Below are 27,991 nucleotides of genomic sequence, written 5' to 3' on the forward strand. Positions count from 1 at the left end.
ATCTGCAAACGTATTGTGGGTCAATCAATCTTTGGTTTTTCTGGTCACTTCTCCCAACATCTCCACCATCTTGTTTTACCCTGCTCCCCCTCTTCAACTTGTCTTGCACTCTTAATACTTTGTACTATTTCTAACCTGAAGTTGACAGGCTCATTTTCCAAATAATGCGAAAAGTACTGATTGCTATTTTCCTCTTTAAAGCAAGTAAACATTTTCAAAAAGCAACTGCTTGCAGACATCTCCTTTCAAAAGATGACAATGTTAAGATTTTACATTATTTTTAATTAATTATCATTATGAATATGGAAGAAGCGGTAAGTTAGAATGGTGGGAGTCTTTATTGCTATTTGAAATACAATTATCCTCATATTGAAAGATACAAACTATTGACATAATTCCAAATTGACAAAGTATCATTCATAATCATTTTACAGAATCAGAGTTTGCAATCTGTGAAAAGAAATAATACATCGTAAACGTCATTGTCATTTAATTTGCACTACTACTTAACCCAAGAGAATATTTTATAGAATATCTTTCCATCACTGGACTGTAGCCTATAAAAACTGCACTACATTTACCCAACAGGTTCCAAATTAGAAACTCATCATTAATGGAACTTGTTTTACATTCCAACTTTGGCAAAACTGATTCTTGCAGCCAAAGTCCCAATGACAGACTGGAAAGCCAAGGAATAGGATTAAACTCTTAGAACAAGGGGCAATTGTTGTTACACGATGCTTTCAGAAATTAGTAACATCAAAATGTTCAAGTAGACAGAGAAATTATGACCAATTGTTGCTTCAGATATTGCCATCAGCATACCAGAAGCCTCTCACTGGCTGGACTATCTCTTTTTGATTAGGATGAAGTGGAAGGAGGAGGAAATGCAAGTACCTCATATGAGCTTCACTTTTTCTGGCCCCAAAGCAATTGTCATAATCTATGAGAGTATCCATGATAAGAAATTCTGATGGTCAAAAGAATTGTAAGGGACAATATTAGGCAACAAGCTTGTTTTACACACAGAAAACTTCATTAGTGTTTCAGAAAACAGGTCATTTTGAAGTGTTCCAAGCTGAAAGATGATCAAGAATTATCCACAAACAGTACAAGAACAAAGATTGATTGTTGCTGGATTTACACCCAACAACTTAATTACAGCACTCCAGCATAACCAATACCAGCTCTTTACCTGTTGCCATTTTGTACTCTCTGCCTGGATACATGGTGTGTCATAGATGGCACGATAATGCTTGCAGATGGACAGATAGGATCCCTCGTGTTGATCAACTTGAATCATTAGGTTGTAGTATTTTAACTTCAGTTCCTGTTAAAGGTATCAAACTGCATTGATATCATTGCAGATGTGTTCAATTAAAAATGGCTTAACAATCATTCACATGGGTGTTGCTTCTCATCTGTTGTTAGTCAGACAGAGACCAACTCAAAATGGAAATAATTTAAACATATAGCCATCTTAATTTAAGAAAATGCAGCACAATAAAGATCACAAAGCCTGCTTTGTGTTCAAACATAATTACTGCACGAGACCCTACTGCTGCCTTACAGAAAATTGCCTTATGTCTCCACCAAAAAAAGGACAGTGTCAGATTTCTCACATGCATAACTACTTTTCAATATTGAGCAATTCAGCCAAAACCATTTTCTCCTTGTCAATGCCTCTAACCCCATAGAGCTTTGAACTTGTGTACAACTTGCCTTCTGTCTCTATCAAAATTATTTCCATGTTGTTATTGCAAATAATGCAACTACAGGAAAATTGCACTCCAATTTCCACACTTAATTTCTGTCCACCCAGCTCAACCATTATAATTTGAGATAATGCAAAATTTACAATTCTACATTATAGTCCAACAAAACATGGTGATGATACCCCATCACTGCAATCAGTTTCAAGTATGAAAAAGCAATTCTGGCTCTCTTTATAGCTTGGAAATATTGAAATTGGTGATTTCATCCATGAATTAATATAAATTTTAAAAAGCACATCAATTACCTCAGTATTCTCCCCTTGGAAGAATTTTGTGTTTATTTTTTTGCTGATGATTTGGGTTCGAATGTAATCCTTTACAGCCAAACAAAGTCTCATTTGCTCCAAGATAAATTCAACCTTCTCTTTCTTCTCCATTGACCCATAGGTTTCGACCTGTTGGTTCAAGACCAGAAAAATATATGTTTTTTAGAAGTATAATAGGAATGTTATTTAATCAAAATACGAGGATGCTGGGAATCTAAAATAAAAACAAATTACTGGAGAAACTCAGCAGGTCCGGTAGCATCTGTGGAGAAAGTAACAGAGTTAATACATTGCTTTGAGTGATGTAGGCAAAGGTGTGAAGGAATGACTGGAACAGATTGCAGTGGAGTCCAAGTCAAAAGACAATGGGTATGCCAATAGTGGCAAAGAAATGAGAGCGAATGAAAGCTGGTCTAAATGATAGGTGTTAAAAGAAGAAAATGCTGTTGCCTGCTGCCAGCAAAGCCAACAAGACATGGTGGGGGTAGTGGTGATTTGCAGAATGTAAGATAAAGTCAAGAGTGACATCATGTTGTGAAGGTGAAGGTGCAGATCTCAATATCGAGTCCTAGAGGCTACACAGTGCCTAACAAAAAAAGATTTTGTTCCTCCAGTTTGTGTTGAGCTTAGTTGGAACACTGTAGAATGGACAGGGCAGAAATGTTAGCTTTGGAACAAGGTGATTTATTGAAAGAGCAGTCTGCATTTGGTCTTGCCGATGTAAGAGACCAGATTAAACAGCAAATACAGAAGACTGGATTGAAAGCAGTGAAAGCAAAGTGCTGCTTCACATGGAAGATATATTTGGGGGTTTGCACACTGAGAAGGGAGAGGTGAATGAGCAAGTATTGCACTTTCTGCAATTGCGTGGACTGCTGACTTTAGAAGTGGGGATGGGAGTGATGGCAGAGTGGACAGGATGTTTAAGAGAGAATGGTACCTGCAGAATTCCGACAGTGAAGATGCTTAGCAGTTGGGACAGCAGATGAATGGGAACACCTCATTCTGCAAGTTCCCCTCCGAGTCACATAAACATGAAAGTATGCTGTCATTCATTCACTGTCACTGGGTCAAAATCTTACATTCTCTTCCTAACAGGATTGTAGGTGTCTCAAAGCCCTAAGGACTGCAGCAGTTCAAGAAGGCAAATCACCATCACCACTTTCTGTAGGTCAATTACAGATGAGCTATAAGGCTGGCCTATTCAGAGACATCAACATCCCTTGAACAAATTAGAAAAACAAACTCCGCCTCATTCAAACTTCAATGCCATACTGGATTTTTTAAAAAAGGTTGACACAGGTCTGTCATTAATCAGGCAAAATGCTTTGATAGTAAACTCATGTGTTTGACAATCAACCTCATGGGACGGTAACAAGATATTTCTACATGTAACATTTCATTGTGTGTTTTGTTAATCAAAAAATTTGAAGTGAAATCTGCAAGTCAACATCAGTATTGTAATTTTTGTGGAAGGGGAAAAAGTAGAACAAAAAAGGAGAGAGTAACTTTTTAATCTCTGCTGATCAAGTTCAAGTTGTAACATGAATCTGAAATTAACAAAACAGAAGTCTGAGCTGAAAAGGCATTTTTGGGTCTGATCCAACAGCAATTTGATTAATCTCCTTTGTTAGATAGGAATTAACTGTTCTAATTATTTCGGCAAATCCTCATAAATCATTAAAAGCAAGAACCTTTTACAAGCTTAAATGTTCACCTGAAGCTCTTGCAAAATAGCAGCAGCTTCTTTCAGCTCCCCAGCTTCCTCCTTTATCATGGCCAAGTGTTTGGTTAAACGAGCACGTTCAATTTCCACGTAAATCTGGAAAAACAAACAGTTTGTATGTAGGAGTAATTTTGTTTTGCTATGTTCAGCTTTTGATTCACTCTCTACTATCCTTAAAAACATTTTTACATGCATTAAATGTAACAATACAAATCGGGGAGGTCACAAGTATAAATTGTTAGATCCTAATGTGGATTTGATTGAAACATTGCACAAAATCTGGAGCAGCAACATTGTTATTAATTGTTTGGAACATACTTGCTACAAATAACATCCAGATCTATTTCTTGTCTGTTAGCTCAATGTGCATTACAAACTAGGAATTAGCATCGATCAGTTCATGTGCATGAAACAATTTAAAGTTTTAAAAAATTTTGATACAAAGCAATTGTTTTTGGAATAGTATGCCTGTGGATTCTCTGGCTGGCTTAGATTAGATGAGACAGATCATACAAACAAAAATAACTCTAATAAACATTGTGCAGAAAAACTGCAAGCACTAACAATATTCTAGCCTTGATTTACTGCCTCTAAGGCAGGGCAGGCAAGAATATAGGCACGTGTTGTAGATACTGACCCTTCAAACAACAGTTAATTAATAAGAAGTGTCTCAGATACCTTACTATGCAAGTACACCAAATGCTTTGATCAGTGTTTGTTGGCTTTTTAGATGTGCTATTATAAGCATGTTGTTAAATGGTAAAATTGGTTTTATTACATGCAACTTTAGCTATGCTGCTTGTAGAGTTTACAAACATGCAAGAATTAATCTCCATCTCAGGAGTCAAAAATAGTCTTAGGGAGTTGCTAGCATCCATGAAATGAGATTCTAGCATTGGTAGTGCCTTCAAGAATTTGTGATTTCATGAGAAAAAGATTCTCCTTCTTCATGTAACTTAAAATCTTTTCAAAATCAGAAATAAGCTTAAAAGAAAAAGGTTACTCACTTTCTTCATTCAAAATTTAAATTTCACAAGGAAAATTACTTGCACATGGCTTTTTCATGTTTTTTTTAAAAACAGACTTTTATCTCTCCTTCCTTCAGTGTCAGGTTGGTCTCAAGTCAGTATAATTGTTTTCAAGTTAAGGGTGTTTATTCAAGAACCACTCCAGGAATAATGTATAACAGTTACAGTAAAGGATGGGTGCTACACTGCTGGAGGTGCCAACTTAGGATGAAACATTATACTAAAAACATAAAAGGTCCATGGTACTATTCAGGGTGTTCAGTACAATATCCAGGCCAGCATTATTCCTTTGAAATGTCTTCAAACCAATGCAGTTGATGGACAATAATCAATGTGTTGATGCTGGGGATGTTATTGATGTCTACAGTCCCTGCAAAGAGGCACATAAGGTGCGAGGAATTGATTCTTTGTCCAGTGACTTGCCATAGATCTTGATAGTCAAAGAACAGTGTTGTAGAGCAGGAGTATGTTGGTAGAGGATGATGTCTTCCAGATGTTTCGCCTAAGGCTCATTCTCTCAAATGTCTCCATGAATAACTGACAAAACATTGGAGCCCAACCTCCAAGTGTGCAAATGGACAAGTCCTGTCTCTTTACTGCAGCTTGAGGACGGATGTTGGGACGGTCCTCGAGACTACACACAACTGGCTGTTCGTCCTTCAGAGAAGCGCGACATCAACTGGAAGCTTGATGTATATGGGGGTGCGGCACTTGAATTTCTGTGGGCAGCCAAATTTGAAAAAGGACACCATAAATTTTTTTATGCGACTGGAAGTTAAGCGTGCGGTGATGCACTTGGGCAGGACAAACAAAGCATGGAATACATGATAAATGGTAGGACTTTGGGGAACACAAGTTCATCAGAGGGACCTTGATGTACATGTCCACCCAGTCCCTTACGATAGGGAGACAGGTAGATAAAGTGGTTAAGGCAGCATATGGGTAACTTTCCTTTGTTATCCAAGGTATACAGTTTAACAACAGAGAGGTTATGCTGGACTTGGATAAAATGTTGGTTAGTATGGAATCTACATCAGTGGAGAGATGTGATTGCACTCGAGATGGTGCAGAGAAAATTTACCAGGACATTGCCTGCACCAGACAGTTTCAGGAATGAACAGAGATTTGACAGACAGGGGTTGTTTTCCTTAGAGCAGAGGAGACTGAGGGGGAACATGATTGAGATGTATAAAATTATGGGGGACACAGGGTAAACAGAAAGGAACTTTTCCCTTTGGTGGAGGATTCAACGTCAGGGGCATAGATTTAAAGTAAACTAAGGGGCAAGAGGTTTAGAGAGACTTTTTTTATTTCCAGAGGCAGTGGTGGGAATATGGAACCCATTATCTGAATAAGTGGTAGAGGCAGAAACTGTCATAACATTGAAGTACTATTTAGAGGTACATTTGCGATGCCAAGGCACACAAGCGTATGGGCCAAAAGCTAGAAAATGGGGTTAGAATAGCCTTGGTTGAGAAGATTCTTAAAGTTTTAATTCCAGTGGGCACTGACTGCCTTTTTATCCTTGCTGAGTACCGCTCCTTTCATTGTTCACAGTAGAGTTGACTTGAGCCATAGATGGTCTTGACTGCAATGAAAAAGCCATGCATGTCATGGGTTCATTGCTCAACTTCAGCCTTTGCCTGTCTGGAAACCTGCTTTCTTTGCTTCAAGTTTTGCTAGTGCTCTCAGTTCAAGAAAACCTTGCAGCTGGATAGCACCTGAATCCCATGGTCACTCTTGTTAAACTGGCCTTAATGTTTTCTGATAGAAGAATCTTAGTCTCCTCCCAGCTTTTTGATGGATTTAAGGGAAGACCAAGCACTGTGGACATTTTATGCCCTATTTCTTTAATTTTCATGACTCATGCCAAAAATAAATCATGTGGTCAATCATTAATTTGCTGCTTTTGTTATGGTGCACTTTAGAGTATAAAAACAGTGGTTATAAAGCACTTGAAGATTTACTGATGACATGAAAGAAAAAGAAGTTTTTTCTTTGCAATTGACTTTATTCCTCAATCAATAATTATTGGTGAATCATGATTTGGTATGGTTCCATAGGTACTTAATAGTCCTCTTCCAATAGTGTCTGGAAATTTTAATGGTGCTATTAGCTTCCAGGTCAACTTCATTGTTGTATATTTCAATAGTTATTTTAATGAATTTTAATAAACATCTGTGTTTTTAAATGAAAAAGCTTAAGCATAAATAGTATTAACATCTAAAAACATGCAACAGCTTAAAGTTCCAAACACTATTGCTAATGTCTTTATTGTTTAATGCAAAAATGATGAGTACATTTTTATAAGTGTGCACTATCTTAAAAGTTAAGTAGCTTATGATTTTCTTTCCAAGTTCCATTTTGCAAAGAAAACACACTTTTGTGAACCGATGGAAAAACACACTCACCTTCCCAGCAGTTACAGTACGCAGAGTGTCAATCAGCCTCAACTTGATTGGCAGGTCAGTGATCTGGCTAACATATGTACAACACTCTTGGACCATTTTTGTAACTGCCTGCATATTTAAAAGCAAAAATGATGGCTTTGCAGCACTAGTTACATTGGGTGAGAATCAATACACAAATCAACAAGTGCACATGCCACATGAACGGTATTTTTAAATTTAACTAAATGCACAAGATTATCTGAATCTCATACAGGCATTACACTATGAGCAAAATACTGTTTATGATAATATTCCAGAACCAAGCATCTGGTAGCATAGATGTGAAGAAAGAGTCAGGCAAAAACATTATTTTTATCAAGTACATTAATATGCCCAAGATGTTTTTAATTATTCTTCATACTTCATCTTACACAAGCAACACAAAAACAGCAGCATGTGTAAATTCTGTACTCCTCGCTGTTGAAAACACCTCAAAAATGCAAATGATCAGTAGTTTAAAGTCTACAAGTCTTAAATTGACTTTAGAGACAAATGCCAATTAAATATTTGAGCGTTTAAAACGTCCCCTCAGTACTCAGCTTGAATCTCAAAGTAATTTTCTGATAAAAACCTAGCAAAGTGCTTTTTACGTTGAATTTACAGTCTAAAATAGTTATAATGTTGATCTATGCAAACTGTGGATCTTACCTGTTTTAATTGACTTCTCCTTTTTGACAAAAGTACAATATTTTCATTCAATGCATCCCAGTCTTTTGCATCATAACACATTTTTACTATGGCAACAAGGATTCGAGATGTAGATGTCATATCAGAAGCCTGGAATTTATGAGAGAAACAAAAATCAAACCACTAGGTTCAAACAACAATCTCAGTACAATTATGAACCAAGCCTAACAAATACAGAGGGAACCCTCACATGGTTTTAGAATGAATTAATGGAATTGGGTTAGATTGGTGAACATGGGCTTACATAATTTCACATTAGGCAAAAAAGGGCTTTTTTCCTCCCCTCAACTAGATGCACCCCCTGTTCCACTTCACCATCCAATTCATAAACATTCCTTGTTGGTTTCTAATAATACTGAAGCTCATTTGCTATTTCATTATACTTCAAACTTCCCAAAGCTTCTGGTTCAAACATCTGCGACAGTGATTTACTTTTTTATGCTGTGTTAAAGAAACTGGTTTGAAGAGATCCTACAAGCCTCAAATGGGTTTGCAGTCCTGCCACATGCAGTTGTGAATGGTGACGGATAATCAATCAACTTACCAGAGCAGGAACCACTGAAAACATCTCTATATTTAATAGAGGAGGAGCCCAGACGTGCAGAGTAAAAGACAAGGCTTATACAGCTGCAACCATCTTCAACTAAAATAGCTGAGTGGTTCATCTAGCTCAGACTTCTTATGAAGGTCCAGCATCACAGATATGTGTCTTGAGACAACTTAATTTACTCCACATAACAAGCAGCAGTTGAATGCACTGGATGTAATAAAAGCTCTCTGCCCACTCAGTTGCACTGCATTCCATAGACTTGTGCTTCAAAACTAGCCATGTCTTTAGACAAGTTGGATCAGTGCTGCGACAACACTACCATCTATCTGACCAGTGTCCCATTCACAAAAGTATGACGAATCCAATCTGGTCTCAGTTTATCCTCAAACTGCAGCATAGGAAAGAAAAGTGTTGCTGACAGTGAATCCAGTGGCACTCTCTCAACAATTACCTATTACTTATCAATGCTCAGTTTGGAGTCTGCCATAACTGTTCAGCTCCAGACATAATTACAGACTCAGTCCAAACATAGGCAAAAAAGTTGAATTCATGGTAAGGTGATAGTAACTGGTCTTGACATTAAAGGTACGACTGATTGGATGGCACAGTGGTTAGCACTGCTGCCTCACAGCACCAGTAACCCAAGTTAGTTGCCCAAGGCAGGAATCAGTCTGTTTATATGGAGAACGTGTTGTTTTCCTCCCACAGTTCAAGAGCTTAGGTGGCTTGGCCATGCTAAATTGGCCCATTGTGCGCAGGCTAGTTGGGTTAACTATGGTAAGTGTGGGGTTACAGGAATAGGGAGGGATGCTCTGAGGGTCAGTGCAGATTCAATGGGTCAAATGGCTTCTATCTGGACTATAGAAATTCTATGATTCTATGGCCAAGTGTGGCATTAAGGTGCTCTAGCACTACTGAAGTCAACAGAACAGGGAAAACTTCTGCTGGAACCAAACAGAGGAAGATGGTTGTCATTGGTGAAGCCCAATCAACTTAGCACCAAAACATCAGGGCAGGAATTCCTCATGGTAGTGTCCGAGGCCCAACTCTCTTTACCAGCTTCAATCACCCTGGCTCCATCATACTACATCTACCAAGAGTGTCTCACGACCTTCCCTTGACACTGAATGGAATTATCATCACAAAATCTCAAACTCAACATCCTGGGGTTACTACTGACTGGAAGCTTAATTGAACGAGTCATATAAATACTATTGCTGAAAGAGCAGGTCAGGTGTTGGGAACTCTGCAGTCAGAGAAGGTTTCAGAGTACTGGAAAATGGCCAATGTAACACGCCTGTTTAAGAAGGGAGGGAAGCAGAAGACAGGAAATTATACAGTGCTTAGCCTGACCTCAGTCGTTGGTAAGATTTTAACAGTCCATTAAAAAAGGACGAGATTGCAGAGTACTTGAAAATGCATGATAAAATAGGGCTGAATCAGCATGACTTTGGCAAAGGGAGGTAATGCCTGACAAATCTGTTAGAATTCTTTGAGGAGTTAACAAACAAGTTATACAAAGGAGTGCCAATGGATGTGATCTGCCTAGATTACCAGAAGGCCTTGGACAAGCTGCTGCACAGGAGGCTGCATACAAAGATGAGAGCCCATGGTATTAGCAGCAAGGTACTGGCCTGGATAGAATGTTGGCTGACTGGCAGAAGGCAGAATGTAAGAATAAAGGGGCCTTTTTCAGGATGGTAGCTTGTGACCAGCGAAGTTCAGTAGGTACAGTGTTGGGACCACAATACTCACATTATATATTAATGAATTGACTTGTGGACATGACGGCATTGTTGCTAAAATTTGCAGATGACACAAAGATAGGTGGAGGGACAGTTAATGGTGAGGAAATGAGGAGGCTGCAGAAGGACTTGCACCAGGTACGAGAGCAGGCAAAGAAGTGGCAGATGGCAAACAAGTGGGGAAGTGGGAGGTCTGGAGGCAGCACAATGGCTCAGTGGTTACCACTTCTGCCCCACAGAACCAGGTTCAAGTCCAGCCTTGTGTGGAGTTTGTACATTCTCTCCATCTGTGTGGGTTTCCCCCAGATGCTCTTGTTCCCTCCCACAGTCCAAAGATGTGCACAAGACGTTAGGCGGAATGGCCATGCGAAATTGCCCTTAGTGTCCAGGGATGTGCAGGCTAGATGGATTAGCTATGGGAAATGCAGGGTGACAGGGACACGATTGGAGAAGATGAAGGGATATAGAGAGAAGGCAGGAGAATGGGGTGAGAAACACATCAGCCATGATCGAATGGTGGAGCAGACTATGGGCCAATGACCTAATTCTGCTCCTTTATTTTACAGTCTTATCTAAATTGAGAGACTGCAGCATGCTCAGGGCCATAGCTTAAAAATGTCTTTAACTTAAGTCAAGATGAAGAAGAGTTGTTTCTGGCAGTAATGACTAGTCTTTGCAATTCTCTACTAGAGATGATCAGTGGATGGATCATGGAATACATTCACGGCGGAGTTAGATTTTTGATTTACAAGGGAGTCAAGATTTATTGTTGGGGGCATGAAGATAAAGTTCAGGTTAAAATCAGGTCAATCACAATTTAATGAATGTTAGTGCAGGTTTGATGGACTGTTTGGCCTACTCCTGCTCCTATTTCATATCATGTTTTAACTTCAAATTCAATAATTGAACTTCCACTTACAGTTCGAGTCTGCTTTTCCAAAGACAATAGGTTATCAATGCCTTCCTGTAATCTTCCATCCTAAACAATAAAAAAGACAAAATGATTAACACAGAAGAAACAGGTAGAAACAAAACAATATTAACTGTCCTTTTGAAACATACTTTTGTTTCCCATTTCAAAACATCTTCATGCAAAGTGAGCATTTACAGTTACCAACAAAACACTCATCCTTCCCAGATCCCAGACTTAGCTCATCGGATTCCACACCAAAGACTCAATGTGACAGGTATGCAGGAAATGTGAGACAACAAGGTGCAGAGCTGGATGAACACAGCAGGCCAAGCAGCATCATCGGATTCTCCAGCATCTGCAGTTCATGTGAGATGTATACAATATTAGAAGGAAACAGTTTAACATTTTCTTCACTGTATATAACTAGTTCGGTGTGCAGACAGTTTCCATATACAATAGAAATGTTTGCTTCTGTGACAAGGCCACATTGTTCAATGCAGTTTCATTATTTTTTGGAATGCAGCAATTGTTTCAACTACAAGATGTCAAAGTGGATGAGAAGAACAATTTCAAATCACAGAAACTGCCACAATGTGAGCTCAACTGATGATCCTAATTCATTGTCAGTGTAATTTTAAAACACCTAGGATTATCCATTAAGTGTCAGTTGTGGAGTTCAATTATTGAATCGCACAACTGTTGGACACTGCACTGAGCTGGTGATTGTCAGTGGCAATTTGCAGCATGAAAGGCAAAGGGATATGCTGTTTAAATGATCTGCCTATCTTTGAGGCTACATCACACTGGCACTGAAAAGTGTACACCACATTAGTTATTTGAAAGACTTTTTGGCTTGATGGCAGCATCCTATTGGTAGCTAAAATCCTCGTCGTTGTGAACTGCTAACTTCAACTGTTGCTCAAACTTTTGATATGGCTTACTCTTTCATGGTAATTAGGATAGACCAAGCAATTTTCATGATCAAAAAGGGTCTATTCATGAGTTTGCAGGATGTACAACAAGAAATGATCTGGCCAGGGTAGCGATTATCCTGCAGGATGGCTTTGATATATCTTATTTCAGCAGCAAGCTTTTTAAAAAAAACTCATTTGTGGGATGTCGGTGTTGCTGGCAGGACCAGCATTTATTGTCAGTCCTTAGCTGCCTTTTAAAAAAAAAGTGTTTGTGAGCTGCGTTCTAAGACTGCTGCAGTCCATGTGCTGGGAAGGACTAACAATGCCATTAGGGAGGGAATTTCAGGATTTTGGCCCAATGACTCTGAATGAATAATGAACTTGTTCACAGAGTAAACAAATGGCTGAGCGCCCATTTGAGGTTGCTGATAAATATAGTGTGTGGAACTTTATTGGGTCAAAAACAGCATTTCTAAAAAGGCATGTGACGACAGCCAAATTACTGTGTGACCCCCAATGCAGCTAAACTTCAAAAATAAAAACAACCCATCAAACCAGGTTTTAGTGTGGAACCTGACTTGTCCAGAATGACTACCAGCTGATATGACAGCAACATTCCTCTCTAATGCAAGTTCCTATATCTTAATGAAAATATCACTGTTGGGAAAATAAACAATATGATTGGCATCTTTGCAGACAGTTTGTTTAGTAGTTGCTGCAAAGAAACAGATGCTTTTCAGGAGAATAGAGGATCAGGATTTAGTTCTCACACGTGATCCTCCAGTCTTTGGAGCACATGGCCTATATAAATAGCATCACACTGGCAGTGAAATTAATATACCACATGACTCATTTGACTGATACACAGTCCATTTCAATGTCTCTAACGGCACCTACTTGCCAACCAATCAGCATAAATGTTGCTTTCCTTTTATTTTGTTATTTCTTGTAAATTGACCTGATGAATGCAAGGCAATGTTCAAATCCTGCCCTACCAAACAATGAATAGAAAACACAGTGAAAAGTACTGGCCAGCCAAAACTCAATTTCTTTGTTTTAATAAATTTGCAATTAATACTTAAGCACAAGTGAAATTTAACATAGCCCTACATAATTATTTCTCACATTCAAGCAACAACCTCAAAACACTAGCCCCTCACACAACAGCTTAACCTTTGTTCAGCCAACAGCAGTTCAAAACAACTTAATTATATTACAGTCTGAATATTTGATTTAATATGAAGCTGGAACAGATGGAAAGACAAGTCAGTTGGAAATTAACTCACACGTGTGAGGTGATGCATATGGACAGAAGAGATAGCATGAGGCAATATATATTTAATGATTCAGTTCTAAAGTGTACAAGGACACAGGAACCTGGGTGGATCTTTGGACCACAGATATATTGACAGAGTAATTAGAAAAACATGGGATTGAGGCTTGAGTATCAAGCAGGGGACTTGTCCTGAACCTTAGTAAAGATCTGGCTAGATTATGAGTGTATTACAGTCAGTTCAGGTCATCATATTTTGGAAGCATGTGACGAACTTGCCAAGATGGGGGGGGGGAGAGTTAAGAGATTAGTTCAAAGAATGAGGGAATTTAGTTCAAAAATTTAATTGGAAAAATTAGGATTGTTCGCATTTGAGTAAAGGAGGATGAGGAAACATCTGACAGATGCGTAGAAGATTTCAACAGGTTTAGACAACATTGACACAGGAAAGCTGTTCCTCTTACACAGTACAAAAAATAGAACACAAACTTCACAGCTTGGGCAGAAAATTGAGGGAGAACGTGAGGAAGAATTTTGTCTAGCTTGTGATAATGTCCTGGAATTTGCTATCTATGATGGCAGCAGAAGCGGAGGCAATTAATAACTTCAAAAGGAAGTTGAAAACTCTTAAGAGAAATAACCTTGCAGCATTTTAGAGACAACATAGAACAGGCTGACTGGACTGCTCCAGAAAGCTCGCATGCACCCAATTGATCAAATGGCCTCCTTCCGTGCTATAATATCTCTCACTCTAAAAATCACAACCCTGTACGCAAGCTTGTTCTCAAATTAAATTGTTGCAAAATACACAATACTTTGAATAAAATGTGGTGTAAATTTGTTGAACCTTCTGCATCATTCATCTGATCTGTTTGAGGCCAACTTAGCCTTTAATATTAGCGAATCCATTCAGACTAAAATCAGTGTTCCTCCCCGTTATTATTTAAAGAAAGAATTTGAACAAGTAATTGTTATCCAAGAACTGCAGCACAAAATTTAGCATTTTTAAACAAAACAAACTTTATTGTTAAATTTTATTTGACATGCAAAGTAAATATCATTAACACACTGCTAATAAAGGCTTATGCTAGAAACACAGGTCAACTTTCAATTTCCCCCACAAAACTTGGATGGATGTGAATGCGTTGGAGAGTGTACAGAGCAAATTTATCAGGATATTGCCCAGGCTGGAATATTTCAGTTATGAAGTGAGGCTACATGGGATAGGGTCATTTTCCTTGGATTCAAGGCAGCCAGGGACGTATAAATTTAAAGCTTGGGCAGGAGGATTCGAGGATATTTAACGAGTTTTTTTTCATCCAGAGGGTGATGTGTACCTTTTGCCTGGAAGGGCTATTTAGGTGGGAACCATTACAACATTTAATGTCGATTTAGATAAGCACTTGAAATGCCAGAGTGTACAAGGCTATGGAATAAGTGCTGGAAAGGAGGATTAAAGTAGATAGGTGCTAGACGGCTATTGCCGACATGATAAGTTGAAGAGCTTCTGTCCATTCTGTAAAATACCATGGCTATGTTATGATTATCCCCATACCTTTTTGACAAGGTCTCCATTTCTTCTTTTCTGCCTATCCCGACAGGGTGGTTGCTGTTGTGTGCCTTGTACCAAATGGCTTCTCTCCATCATTTCTTATTTCTACCTAAACTGTTTCCACATCTTGGTTTCCTGAACTAAGTAATCCCTCTCTACTGTGCTAATACCATCATTAACTGATAAAGCCACCCCTCCACCTTGCCATTCCCAAATGTCCTATACCCTTCAAATACAAGGTTCAAATCCATCACTCTGTAATGGCTGTCAGATTGTACTTATTTCTATTTGCACTCTCAGTTCATCAGTTTTGTTCTGAATGCTGCATGCATTCAGTTAGTCTTTACTTTTACCTTTTTAGTCTTTTTAAATTCTCATCTTTTATCTGTAGGTTTACTTTTAGATTCACAGCATCTATCTTTTTCCTGACAGACCTTCTTTATCATTTTCCTCATTAATAAATTTCTCTTTGGCCTGACTCTACTCTTCAATTTACCACATGTTCTCAAATTTGATCCCATGTCCCCAGAGATTTTGTTCAAAATCCTGATTTTTGATTAGGGACGATAATACAGCCGTTCTTTAGACAGGATATTCCTGAGGGATTGTCCAATAAAGTTATACGGGTGGAACTGAAAGATAAGAAGGGGATGATCACCTTTATGGGACTATACTACAGGACCCCAATAGCGAGCAGAAATTGAGCAGTAAATATGTATCGAAATATCAGATCTCTGTAATCGTACCAGAGTTTATATGGTCAGGGATTTTAGCTTTCCAAACACAGACTGACCTGTCATGGTGCTAAGGGCTTGGAGGGGGAGGAATTTGTAAAGTGTGTTCAAGAAAATTTTCTTATTAAATATGTGGATGTACCTACTCGAGGAGGAGTAAAACTTGACTTTCTCTTGGGGAAATAAGGCAGGGCATTTGACTGAATTCTTGGTGGGGAACACTTTGGGGCCAGTGATCATAATTAGATTAGTTTTAAAATAGTTACAGAAAAGGACAGGACTGATCTTAAAGTTAAAGTTTAAATTGGTGCAAGGTCAATTTTGATGGTGTTAAGCAGGAACTTTCAGAAGTTGACTCGGACAGGCTGTTCACAGGTAAAGGACACCTGACATATGAGAGATTTTCAACACTGAGATAACAAAGGGTTCAGAGACAGTATGTTCCTGTCAGTGTGAACAACAAGGCTGGTACGTGTAGGGAACACTGGATAGCAAGAAAGATTAAGGCTCTGGTCAAGAAAAAGGAAACATGTCAAGAATAGGCAGTTGGGATCATGTAAATCCCTGGAGGATTATGGCAGGGGCGTGGGCGCGATAAAACGGACAGATAGCTTTGGCTAAAAAAGTTAAAGGACAATACAAAGCGATTCTACAAGTACATTAAAGGACAGAGAGAGAATAGGGCCCCTTAAAGGTCAATAACGCCATTTAGGTGTGGAACCACAGGAGATGGATGAGACACTAACAATATTTCACCTTATTTACTGTGGAGATAGACATGGAAGCTGGGGAAATAAATAGTGATTTTTGAAAAAAAAAAAAGCCCACATTACAGACGTGGTGGTTCTGGAGGTTTGAATGCATAAAGGTAGACAGATGCCTAGGACCTGATCAGGTGTATCCCAGAACATTGTGGGAAGCTTGGGAAGAGGTCGCGTGGCCCCTTACAGAGATATTTGTATCGATAGAATGGGTGAGGTGCTGGAAGACTGGAGGTGGCTAATGTTGTACCATTGTTTAAGAAAGGCTGCAAGGAAAAGCCAGGGAACTATAGACCAGTTACTCCGTTGTCAGTGGTGGGTAAGTTGTTGGAGGGGATAGGATTTACATGCATATGGAGAGGAAAGGAATGACCAGGGATGGTCAGCATGGCTTTGTGCATGGGAAATTGCGTCAATCAAATTTGATTGACCTTTCTTTGAAGAGGTTACTAAGAAGATAGATAAAGGCAGAGTGTTAAAACAGTTTTTATGTGAAACAAAGAACAAAACAGCACAGGAACAGCCTGCCAAGCCTATGCCAACATTTCGACCTGCCAGAGGAAGCAGTGGAGGCTGATCAAATTTCTTTTAATATTGTAATTGTGACAGGTTTAAGGGATATTGGCCAAACACAGGCAAATTGAACTAGTTCAGTTTGGGATACATGGTTGGCATAGATATGTTGGACCAAAGGATCTGTTTCTGTGCCCTATGACTCTACTTGCTTAGTATGTGGTCAGCAAGACCAATAGCCCAAGAACGGCTTAAGTGGAGATCGTCCCACAGGAAAAAGACAAAGACAATGTAGTCGAGGAGAATACTGAGATACAGTCTATTAGACTAGACGGGATTGAGGTTCATAAGGAGGAGGTGTTAGCAATTCTCGAAGGTGTGAAAATAGATAAGTCCCCTGGGCCGGATGGGATTTATCCTAGGATTCTCTGGGAAGCGAGGGAGGAGATTGCAGAGCCTTTGGCTTCGATCTTTATGTCGTCATTGTCTTCAGGAATAGTGCCAGAAGACTGGAGACTAGCAAATGTTGTCCCCTTGTTCAAGAAGGGGAGTAGAGACAACCCTGGTAATTATAGACCAGTGAGCCTTACTTCGGTTGTGGGTAAAGTGTTGGAAAGGATTATAAGAGATAGGATTTATAATCATCTAGAAAGGAATAAGTTGATTAGGGATAGTCAACACGGTTTTGTGAAGGGTAGGTCGTGCCTCACAAACCTTATTGAGTTCTTCGAGAAGGTGACCAAACAGGTGGATGAGGGTAAAGCGGTTGATGTGGTGTATTTCGATTTGAGTAAAGCGTTTGATAAGGTTCCCCACGGTAGGCTATTGCAGAAAATACGGAGGCACGGGATTGAGGGTGATTTAGCGGTTTGGATCAGAAATTGGCTAGCTGTAAGAAGACAGAGGGTGGTGGTCGATGGGAAATGTTCATCCTGGAGTTCAGTTACTAGTGGTGTACCTCAAGGATCTGTTTTGGGGCCACTGCTGTTTGTCATTTTTATAAATGACCTGGATGAGAGCATAGAAGGATGGGTTAGTACATTTGCGGATGACACCAAAGTCGGTGGAGTTGTGGATAGTGCGGAAGGATGTTGCAGGTTACAGAGGGACATAGATAAGCTGCAGAGCTGGGCTGAGAGGTGGCAAATGGAGTTTAATGCGGAAAAGTGTGAGGTGATTCACTTTGGAAGGAGTAACAGGAATACAGAGTACTGGGCTAATGGTAAGATTCTTGGTAGTGTGGATGAGCAGAAAGATCTCGGTGTCCATGTGCATAGATCACTGAAAGTTGCCACCCAGGTTGATAGCTTTGTTAAGAAGGCGTACAGTATGTTACGTTTTATTGGTAGAGGGATTGAATTTCGGAGCCATGAGGTCATGTTGCAGCTGTACAAAACTCTGGTGCGGCCGCACTTGGGAGTATTGCGTACAGTTCTGGTCACCGCATTATAGGAAGGATGTCAAAGCATTGGAAAGGGTGCAGAGGAGATTTACCAGGATGTTGCCTGGTATGGAGGGACGGTCTTATGAGGAAAGGCTGAGGGTTTTGAGGCTGTTTTCGTTAGAGAGAAGAAGGTTAAGAGGTGACTTGATAGAGACACACAAGATGATCAGAGGATTAGATAGGGTGGACAGTGGGAGCCTTTTTCCTCGGATGGTGATGGCTAGCACGAGGGGACATAGCTTTAAATTGAGGGGTGATAGATATAAGACAGATGTCAGAGGTAGGTTCTTTACTCAGAGTAGTAAGGGCGTGGAATGCCCTGCCTGCAAAAATAGTAGACTCGCCCACTTTAAGGGCATTTAAATGGTCATTGGATAAACATAGGGATGATAATGGAATAGTTTAGGTGAGATGGGCTTCAGATTGGTTTCACAGGTCGGCGCAACATCGAGGGCCGAAGGGCCTGTACTGCGCTGTAATGTTCTATGTTCTATGTCCCATTAGTACAAATCACACTTTCACTAGTACTGGTGCGGGTGCCCTATGAATCACAACCCAGTTTCTAACTCATGCATTCATCTCTCTCATGACTTGTCCTATACCAAAATGCATGTGATTCAAATAATAATGCAGAGGTTATGACTCGAGATTGTGCTTAACCGAGCTTCTCATACCAACTTGAAAAACCTCCTCTTGATACTGCCCAAGTCTTTGGTACCTACATGAACCACACGACTGGATCCTCGCCCTCCTAGTCCAGGTTCCTCCCCAGCCCTGAGCAGATGTCCCAAATCCTATCATTCAACAGGCAATAAAGCCATCAGGACTCATACTCTTTGCTCCAAAGAACTGTGCCAACCCTGTCACTATATTGTATCCCATAATACCACTACAATCCTTCTTCGTTCCCCCTCTCCAATATCTTCCTGTACCACAATGTCATGGTCAATTAAGTGAACCACAACAACAATTGCTGGCGAAATTCAGCAGGTGTGGCACCAGCCGTGCAAAGAAAGCCCAATGACATCATCTCACCAGCCCCGCCTCAACCACCAAGGAACTTGGACTAATTTAATTCCATTTTTAAAAAAAAAAGTGATCACCCAAAATGTAGAAGTAAAAGTATCAGCAAATGAAGTTTTCCTTTCTACTAAGATGCTGTTGTAAAGGTTAGGCCAATCATCAGACTGACTTTTTTTCATAATTTATTCATTTTAAATTAATAGTGAATTTAAAACATGAAAATATCCATTAAAATCAAGCAACTTCAAATTGAGAAAAATACTCCATAGACCGAAAACTCAAAAGTGTCAGGAACTCTACTCTAAACAAATGCCTCAGAATATCAGCTGTAAAACGTTGTTAAATCAAACAGGAAAATCAATTGATTTCCAACGGTGAACTTAAACTGAACAGACTGCTCCAACATTTTAAAATTTTCTCAAGTTCTGTCATTTGATTCTATGATTTAGTTGGTCACAGAAGGCTTTCATAACTTGATTGGGTTGGGTAAGTTTGGAAATTGGGATGTGCTTCTCAGTTTTGGGCACAAATTAGGAATTCAATCAGAAGCAACAAAATTTTGAGCTTGTTACAGATGTAAGTCAAAAACTGAAGTACCCATGCTGTGTATCATGACTGATAGCACATTTAAAAAAAAAAAAAAAATTAACAAGTTTACTACTTCAGTAATGAGAGATAGGGAGTACACTTATGAAAAAAAGCAGATGGTGACACTAGCTTGGAGTCTCCCAAGAAAAAGTTGGAAACAATAAGCGCAATTTTTTTTAGTGCCAGAAAACATAGGAGATGGGTGAGATACTTAACCAATATTTTGCATCAGCATTTAGTGTGGACAAGGATATGGAAGCTGGAGAATTTGGGCAAACAAATAGTAACGTGGTCATTTTAAGATATTACATAAGTGGTGGTGCTGGACGTCTTAAAATACATCAAGGTGGATAAATCTCTGGGACCTGATCAGGTATATCCCAGAACTTTTTAGGAAGCTACAGAAGTGGTTGCTGTGCCCCTTGTTGAGATATCTGTATCATCAATAGCCGCGAGTGAGGTGCCAGAAGACTGGGAGGTGGCTAATGTGATGCCGTTGTTCAAGGAAGTGGCAAGGAAAAGTCAGGGAACTATAGATCAGTGAGCGTGAAGTTAGTGGCGAGTATGTTTTTAAGAGGGGATTCTGAGGTACAGGATTTCCATGTATTTTGAAAGGCAAGGACAGATTAGGAATAGTTAACATGGTTTTGTGCGTGGGAAATTACGTCTCACTAACTTAGATGAGTTTTTTGAAGCGGCGAAGGAGATTGAAGATGGCAGAGCAGAGGACATTGTCTACATGAACTTCAGCAAGGTGTTCGACATGGTTCCACGTAGTAAACTGACCAGCAAGGTTAGACCACATGGAATCCACGGAGAGCTCGCCATTTGGATATAAAACTGGCTTGAAGATAGGAGACACGGTGGTTTTTAGACCGGAGGCCTGTGACCAATGGTGAGATGCAAAGATTAGTGCTGGGTCCATGTTTTTTGTCAATTATATAAATGATTTTGAAGTCAATACAGGAGGAATCGTTAGTAAGTTTGCAGCTGACACCAAAATTGTTGGTGTAGTAGACAGTGAAGAAGGTTACCTTGGGGTACAATGGCACCTTCATTAGATGGGCAATGGGCCAAGGAGTGGCAGATGGAGCTTAATTTAAATAATTGTTACATTTTGGTAAAGCAATTCAGGGCAGGACCTGTACACTTAATGGTTGGATCCTGGGGACTGTTGCCAAACAAAGAGTCCTTGGGTTGCAGGTTCATAATTCCTTGAACATGGAGATGCAGGTAGACAGGGTAGTGAAGGGGTATTTGGTACGCTTGCCTTTATTGGTTAGTGCGTCGAGTACATGGGTTGGGATGTCATGTTACAGCTGTACAGGACATTCGTTAGACCACTATTGGAATACTGCATTCAGTTTTGGTCTCCCTGTTACAGGAAAGATGTCATTAAACTTGAAAGGGTGCAGAAAAGATTTACAAGCATGTTGCTGGGGTTGGAGGGTTTGAGCTACAGGGAAAGGCTGAATAGGCTGGGACTATTTTCCTTGGAGCATTGGAGGTTGAGGGGTAACCGGATTGAGGTTTATAAAATCATGAGGGGCATGGATAGGGTGAATAGACACGGTCTATTGCCCTGGGTATCGGAGACCAAAACTAATGATTATAGTTTTAATGTCAAAGTGGAAAAATATAAGAATGACCCAAGAGGCAATTTTTTCATGCAGAGAGTGCAGCATGTATGGAACGAGCTGCCACAGGGAGTGGTCGAGGCTGGTACAATTACAGCATTTAAAAAGGCATCTGAATGGGTACATGAATAAGGGCGGCTTAGGGGCATATGGGCCAAATGCTGGCAAACGGGACTAGATTTATCTGGGATATCTGGTCAGCATGGGCAAGTTGGAGCAAAGGGTCCAAAGCTTCTCCCCCCCCCCCCCCCCCCAATCAATTTGCTTTGAAAAAGAGACTTCGAAAAAGATTGAGTTTCATTTCACATCAATTTTGTCACATTGAACAGAGATCCCGACTAATTCAAGTCAGTATAGCATGTGAAATGAAAATTTATTTTCTTCTTCTTACTCTGTAAATATTTGAATACATGTCTGTGAATCTTACAATTTTACTAAAACTTAAGTTGAACAGATGGATGAATAAAGTGGGGCAAAACAGGATACAGGAAGAGAATGGATAAATGTGATGACACGAGTAATTTGCCTGGAGGGTAACCATGAATAGAAATAGATCATTTCTGTCAAAGTTAACAGTCCAAACCACTTGTAGAACACAAGACTTGCTTTATATTGTTGAAAGAAAAAGACATTTTGTTGCTAGTTTTTCAGATTACATGCATTAAGACAATTCACAAGAATATCAAATTCAGCAGAAAACCAAAATTTATAATGCATCAGATGGCAGTGTTGATTGGTTGACAAGAGCACTCTCATTGGTGGAGGCATTGCCAGGGAGAATGCACCAGTTAATGAAGACCAACAGTTAACTGCTAGGCTTTGCTTAAATTTGAATCAGGCATGCTGACTCATGCATTGCTGGGAGAAATGAACCAGCAGAAGGCTGCCAACTATCTTGTTGACTTGAACATATGCAATGTGCATTCCTGTTCCTTTCATGTGCAATGAACAGGATCCTGTGTGTTCATATACATCACTTCCAATACACATAAATGGACAATACCATAATCCTGACTGACAATCCGAAATTAGTTGCAGCAAAATTCACACAATCGGAATTATCCAGAAAATCTTGTCCAAATGCAGAATCACATGCTGTCAGTAGACAATTACAAGTTTTGCAAGTGTTGGTTTTCTTCTAATAGGGATTCTTGCGAATTGTCTCAATGAGTGCAAGACAAACAGTTTTAACAAAATGTCTTTCTCAACATCAAGTTCTGACATCCAATTTGTGTTCTTTTTAAATCTTGCTCAGAGATTTTTCACTTTTCTAACTGTAAAACATGTAGAATGAAACCCCAAAAACTTGGTAAGTCCTTCATCTTTATGGATTAGGGGAATGAATAAACCATTCATGTGCTTCTAACACTTGACATTTCAGCAGGAGCCCAAATAACCTCAAATTTTTGTAAGCAGATGGGACATACCCAAGATTTGATGGAAACCCCAGAATTTGATGTTTTTCTAGCTGAAAGTGCATAACATCAGATATAATTAGAAGTTGGTTTTTTTAAAACCAGGAAATATTAGAGGCTTGCAAGAAAGGTATGGCAATAATCACGAGTGATTTTAACATGCATGCAGATTGGAAGAATCAAATTGGCAAGGGTAGCCTGCAGGCAGAGTTCATTAGAGACCGTTTCTTGGAGAAGTGTTTGTGTAACCAACCAGGGAGCAGGTTACTCTGGATCTGGTGTTGTGTAATGAGAGAGATTAATTGATGACGTCATAGTTAAGGATCCTCCAAGGAGTAGTGACCATAGTATGATTGAATCCAAACTTCAGTTTGGGAGTGAGAAAGTGCATTCTGGAATTAAACAAAAGGAACTTACATAGGCATGAAGAAAGCTTTGGCCCGAGTAGATCAGGCGGGACGGTGTACAGTTAAGACAATGGTAGAGCTGTGGCAATTGTTCAGGGAACCGCTCACTTCCACACAACTAAACTGTGTGTGAGCGTGTGCGTGTGCGAATACATTCATGGCCACACAAGGTGGTCAAGGACAATACAGAGCCAAAAACTAAGGTATACCATATTGCAAAAGCCAGTGGCAGGCAGGAGGGTGGGGAACCTTTCAAACATAAACAAAGGGATACTAAAACATTAACAAAAAGAGCTAAGGTAACTTACAAAAGAAAACTAGCACAAAATATCAAAAAGAAAAGGAAAAGCTTTCATAGGTATACAAGAGGGAAAAGAGTCGCTAAGGTGAACATTGGTCCCTTAGAAGATGATGAAACCAGAGTTAATAGTAGGGAACACTGAAATGGCAGAGAAGCTAAATCAATACTTTGCCTCAGTTTTCACAATCGAATACAATAATACCATTCCTATTGGAACTTGCAAGTCAGAGACAATCGAAAGGGTAGAACTTAGAACAATCAACATCAATAGGGAAAAGGTACTCAGTAAACTATTAAGATTGAGGGCAGACAAGTGCCCCGGGCCTGATGGCCAACATCCTAGGATATTAAAAGAAGCGGCAACGGAGATAGTGGATCCATTGGTTACAATATTCCAGAATTCCCTGGACACGGCAAATGTTCCAGTGGATTGGAAAAATGCTAACTAACCCCCTTATTCAAAAAGGAAGGGAGGCAATGTAGGAAATTACAGATCAGTTAGTTTAACATCTGTTGTGGGCAAAGTGTTAGAATCAAATATCAACGAAGCAATACCAGGACATTTGAAAAGTCAAAACACTATCCAGAGTCAGCATGGTTTTATGAAGACCAAATCACGTTTGACTAATTTGCAAGACTTCTTCAAAGCTGTAACAGCAAATTGGATAGTGGGGATGCCATAGATGCAATATATCTGGACTCCCGGAAGGCATTTGATTAGGTGCCGCACAAAAGGTTAATTCATTGGATCATATGGGATTAGGAGTAATTTATTAGCTTGGATAGGTGACTGGCTGATGGACAGACGGCAGAGAGTCAGGATAAATGTTTTTTTTTTCTGGATGGCAGAAAGTAACTAGTGGGTGCCACAGGGTTCGGTCCTTGGACCCCAACTGTTTACAATCTACGTGAACAACTTGGATACTGGAATAGAAGCCTCTATAGCCAAATTTGTGGCCGACACAAAAACAGACAGGATGGTAAACTGCAATGAGGAAATAAGAACCTTAGAAATGGACATAGACAGGTTAGGAGAGTGGGCCAAAATGTGGCAGATGTATTTTCATGTGGCTAAGTGTGAGGTCGTGCATTTTGGTCAGAAAAATGGGAGGTGATCTGTTATCTAAATGGGGAGACACTTCAGGGTGCTCTGGTGCAGAGGGATCTGGGTGTCCTTGTTCATGAGTCACAGAAAACTAGCATGCAGGTACAGCAGATAATAAAGCGAGTGGAATGTTGGCTTTTATAGCTGAAGGAATAGGATATAAAGGTAAGGAAGTATTTGTTGTAACTATACAAGGCATTGGTGAGACCGCACCTGAAGTATTGTGCAGAGATTTTGTCCCCTTATTTGAGGAAGGATGTGGTGCCATTGGAGGCAGTTGAGAGGAGGTTCAGTAGATTGATCCCAGAGATTAGGGGTTTGTCATAAGAAGAGAGATTGAACAGTTTAGGCCTCTACTCTGGAATTTAGAAGAATGCAGGCAGAACAAATTGTGGTATTCAAGATGATAAAAGGTATAGATAAAATAGACTTGGAGCAGATGCTTCCTCTTGTGGGGCATTCTTGGATGAGGAGTCATAGTCTTAGGATAAGGGGTAACAAATTTAAAGCAGAGTTGAGGAGAAACTACTTCTGCCAAAGGATTGTGAATCTGTGGAATTCGCCACCTCAAAGCGTGGTGAATGCTGGGACAGTGAGTAAATTTAAGGATTTAGACAGATGTTTAATTGGTAATGGGTTGAAGGATTATCGGGAGAAGGCATATATCAGCCATGATCGAATGGCCTAATTCTACTCCATATCTTATAAACTTATATAGACTGCTACGTGATCTAGTAAACTATCTCAACGCACCACACGTATCAAAGGCTCACTTCAATATCGAATGCAGCGGTTTCTCACAACAGTACGCCTACATAAAAATTTTAAACGTTAACTACTTGCAGGTTTTCAGCACCTTCGTGCAACTACCAAAGAAATACTGAACAAGGCGTTCAAATCTAATTGTTTCTTCAGCCAGATCGATGAATGAGGCCTACCATCAGTGAGGGCCTAGCTGAGTCTGATCAATGGAGCCGCATGACTCAGTCACTAGGAGAAGTACATTTTACTTACTTGAGCCATCTTTTGGCACTCCGGCAGCTGCTGGTCTACCGTGGAGCTATAATCCATCTCCATTTTCACAATCCTGCCATCAGCTCTTTCGGCTCCCTCCGCCATTTTTACAAGCCGTTTGACGTTTACCTCGAACACACCTTTTATCCTTCCTCCCAACCGACTCACTCTGTTTTCCTTTGGTTCTGAATTGAAAGAACGAATTATAGCGCGCACACACACACTCAGACGCAGGCCTCAACCACAACCTCTTAAACCAGCGTAGCCCAGTAACAGCCGGAAGGAGCGCGCCGTCTCCACGCCAGCCCCTCCCCCGCGGCGGAGCCACAAGCCACACCCCCACATTGGAGTTTCTCCCCAACAACGATCGTTCCCCTCAATCCCTGTCCACACTACTACTGACTGCGTCACGTGCAGTCACCAATCCCGCCCCCCACCTTCGACGCGCCAACCCCCGCCCCGCCCCGCTCACTCCACCTGGCGCACGCTGTCGCGAGATTAAGACAGTCGCCGTCGGGCAAGGGCCGTGTGAAGTGCGAAAGGAGCATGTGAGAGTTTGATCCACAACACGGTGGAGATTGTCTCGTGCAGAGGTTGTTTTGGTTCATCTTCACCTTCTTTTATGTAACTAAAAAAATACTTTTCGTCTCAGTCAGATTCCCCTTCCATTCTCCCAGTGCAATAAGTTTTGAGGTACTGTGAATCTCGACGAGGTCAGAAGCCGTCTACTTGATGGCCTTTGTTGGTCTGTCCTTCTCACTCGGACTTTTAAAGATAGTAGAGAAAGCGCCAACTTTAACTTCACCTTTTCTTTCAGTCGCAACTTGATGCCTGGAAAGCACAGGGAAGGTTTTGTTAATGTTTCAATCTTTAAACTGGATAGTATGATAAAATTTTTCACCGAGGTGCTTATTTTTGGTTGTCCCATAACTTCATTTTCTGAGGTAGTCTTTGTTCATTTGGGATGCTTCCGATTCATATTTTGGCATATTGACAAACCAGGGTGATCTTTACGATGTATGTCATTAACTAACAAATTCAACGGGTTAAATGACACAAAACTGATCCTTGGTGCTTTCTTATGTTCATTATTTTGTTTCCGATTATACTGTATTTACAGGAGCTGTATTCTCTTACTGTGTTTAATGACGTACAGTCAACGAACAGAACTACAGCTAACTTGGAAACGATGCTTTAAATGGTCGGAGCTCTACAGCACCTACTCTCTGCAGAGTGGATCTGTTACTGAAAGCTACATTTTCGTTACATGAATCAATTGACGTACAGGTTGCTGGGTCTCAGTACTGTTCACGTTTATTTTGGAATTTACCTGTGTAAACTTGTCACTTCATACTGAGTTAGCACTGGGTTCTCAAAAGCCAGATAACAAGGTGTAGAGCTGGATGAACACAGCAGGCCGAGCAGCATCAGCGGAGCAGGAAGGCTGACGTTTTGGGCCTAGACCCTTCTGCTCTTCTGATGCTGCTCGGCCTGCTGTGTTCATCCAGCTCTACAACTTGTTATCTCAGATTCTCCAGCATCTGCAGTTCCTACTATCTCTGAAACAATTTTAACCCCGCTGCGAAGTCTCTTCTAAGGATGCCTACCCTGAAGAAGTTACCCTCCTCCCTCCAGAAAAACCTCAGTGGATCTCTCTCCCACTGCAACTCTCTCGTAATCTCTTTGGCCTTGAAACTGCTCGACCATGTCCTGAAGCAAACCAGGTACTACAGCCACATCACCTTTCTTAGTACCTACCTACAGAACCAGATCATCCCCAATGGACTACAGTCTACATTCAGGCCTTCCCAATTTGGCCCCAACCGTGACAATGTCTACATTCAGACCATTGAGATCCTTCAGAAGCGTTTCTCCCTGCGACTCCTGAAACACACACTCGCAGCAATGTGCTGGCATCTCCTGGCACTACAATCAAGCCTACCCCAGCTCAGAGCCTCCCTCTCCCAGACCTGCAAAGGACCTCTCCTGTTTTTTATTCGTCGTAGGATCCACAACCTGAACTCTCAATACTACTCAGCTCTATTGGACACAAAAAACTGTAAGTACAGTAAACTTACTGGTGCCTACCACCCAAAACGGGCTTCCTCCACCTCCCAAATCCCCAACCCTACCCAGGACCTTCCCCACAATGTGCCTGCCGCCATTGGCC

General features: G+C 40.4%; 1 protein-coding gene across 1 annotated transcript in view; it reads right to left on the reverse strand.

Annotated features, from left to right (window-relative positions):
• psmd12 (proteasome 26S subunit, non-ATPase 12) overlaps window positions 1-26,231 on the reverse strand; it is a 37,958-nt gene extending 11,727 nt beyond the window's left edge. The window contains exons 1-7 of the mRNA XM_020511474.2: window positions 25,822-26,231; window positions 11,147-11,206; window positions 7,894-8,022; window positions 7,207-7,314; window positions 3,759-3,863; window positions 2,021-2,170; window positions 1,196-1,330 (exon numbers count right to left, since the gene is read on the reverse strand). Of these exons, the coding sequence (XP_020367063.1) occupies window positions 1,196-1,330; window positions 2,021-2,170; window positions 3,759-3,863; window positions 7,207-7,314; window positions 7,894-8,022; window positions 11,147-11,206; window positions 25,822-25,926 (792 nt within the window). The 5' untranslated portion in view covers window positions 25,927-26,231. The remainder of the gene's footprint in view (window positions 1-1,195; window positions 1,331-2,020; window positions 2,171-3,758; window positions 3,864-7,206; window positions 7,315-7,893; window positions 8,023-11,146; window positions 11,207-25,821) is intronic.
• Between the last annotated feature and the right edge of the window lie 1,760 nt (window positions 26,232-27,991).

Source organism: Rhincodon typus, chromosome 23, assembly GCF_021869965.1.
Source record: "Rhincodon typus isolate 14 chromosome 23, sRhiTyp1.1, whole genome shotgun sequence".
Taxonomy (NCBI): domain Eukaryota; kingdom Metazoa; phylum Chordata; class Chondrichthyes; order Orectolobiformes; family Rhincodontidae; genus Rhincodon; species Rhincodon typus.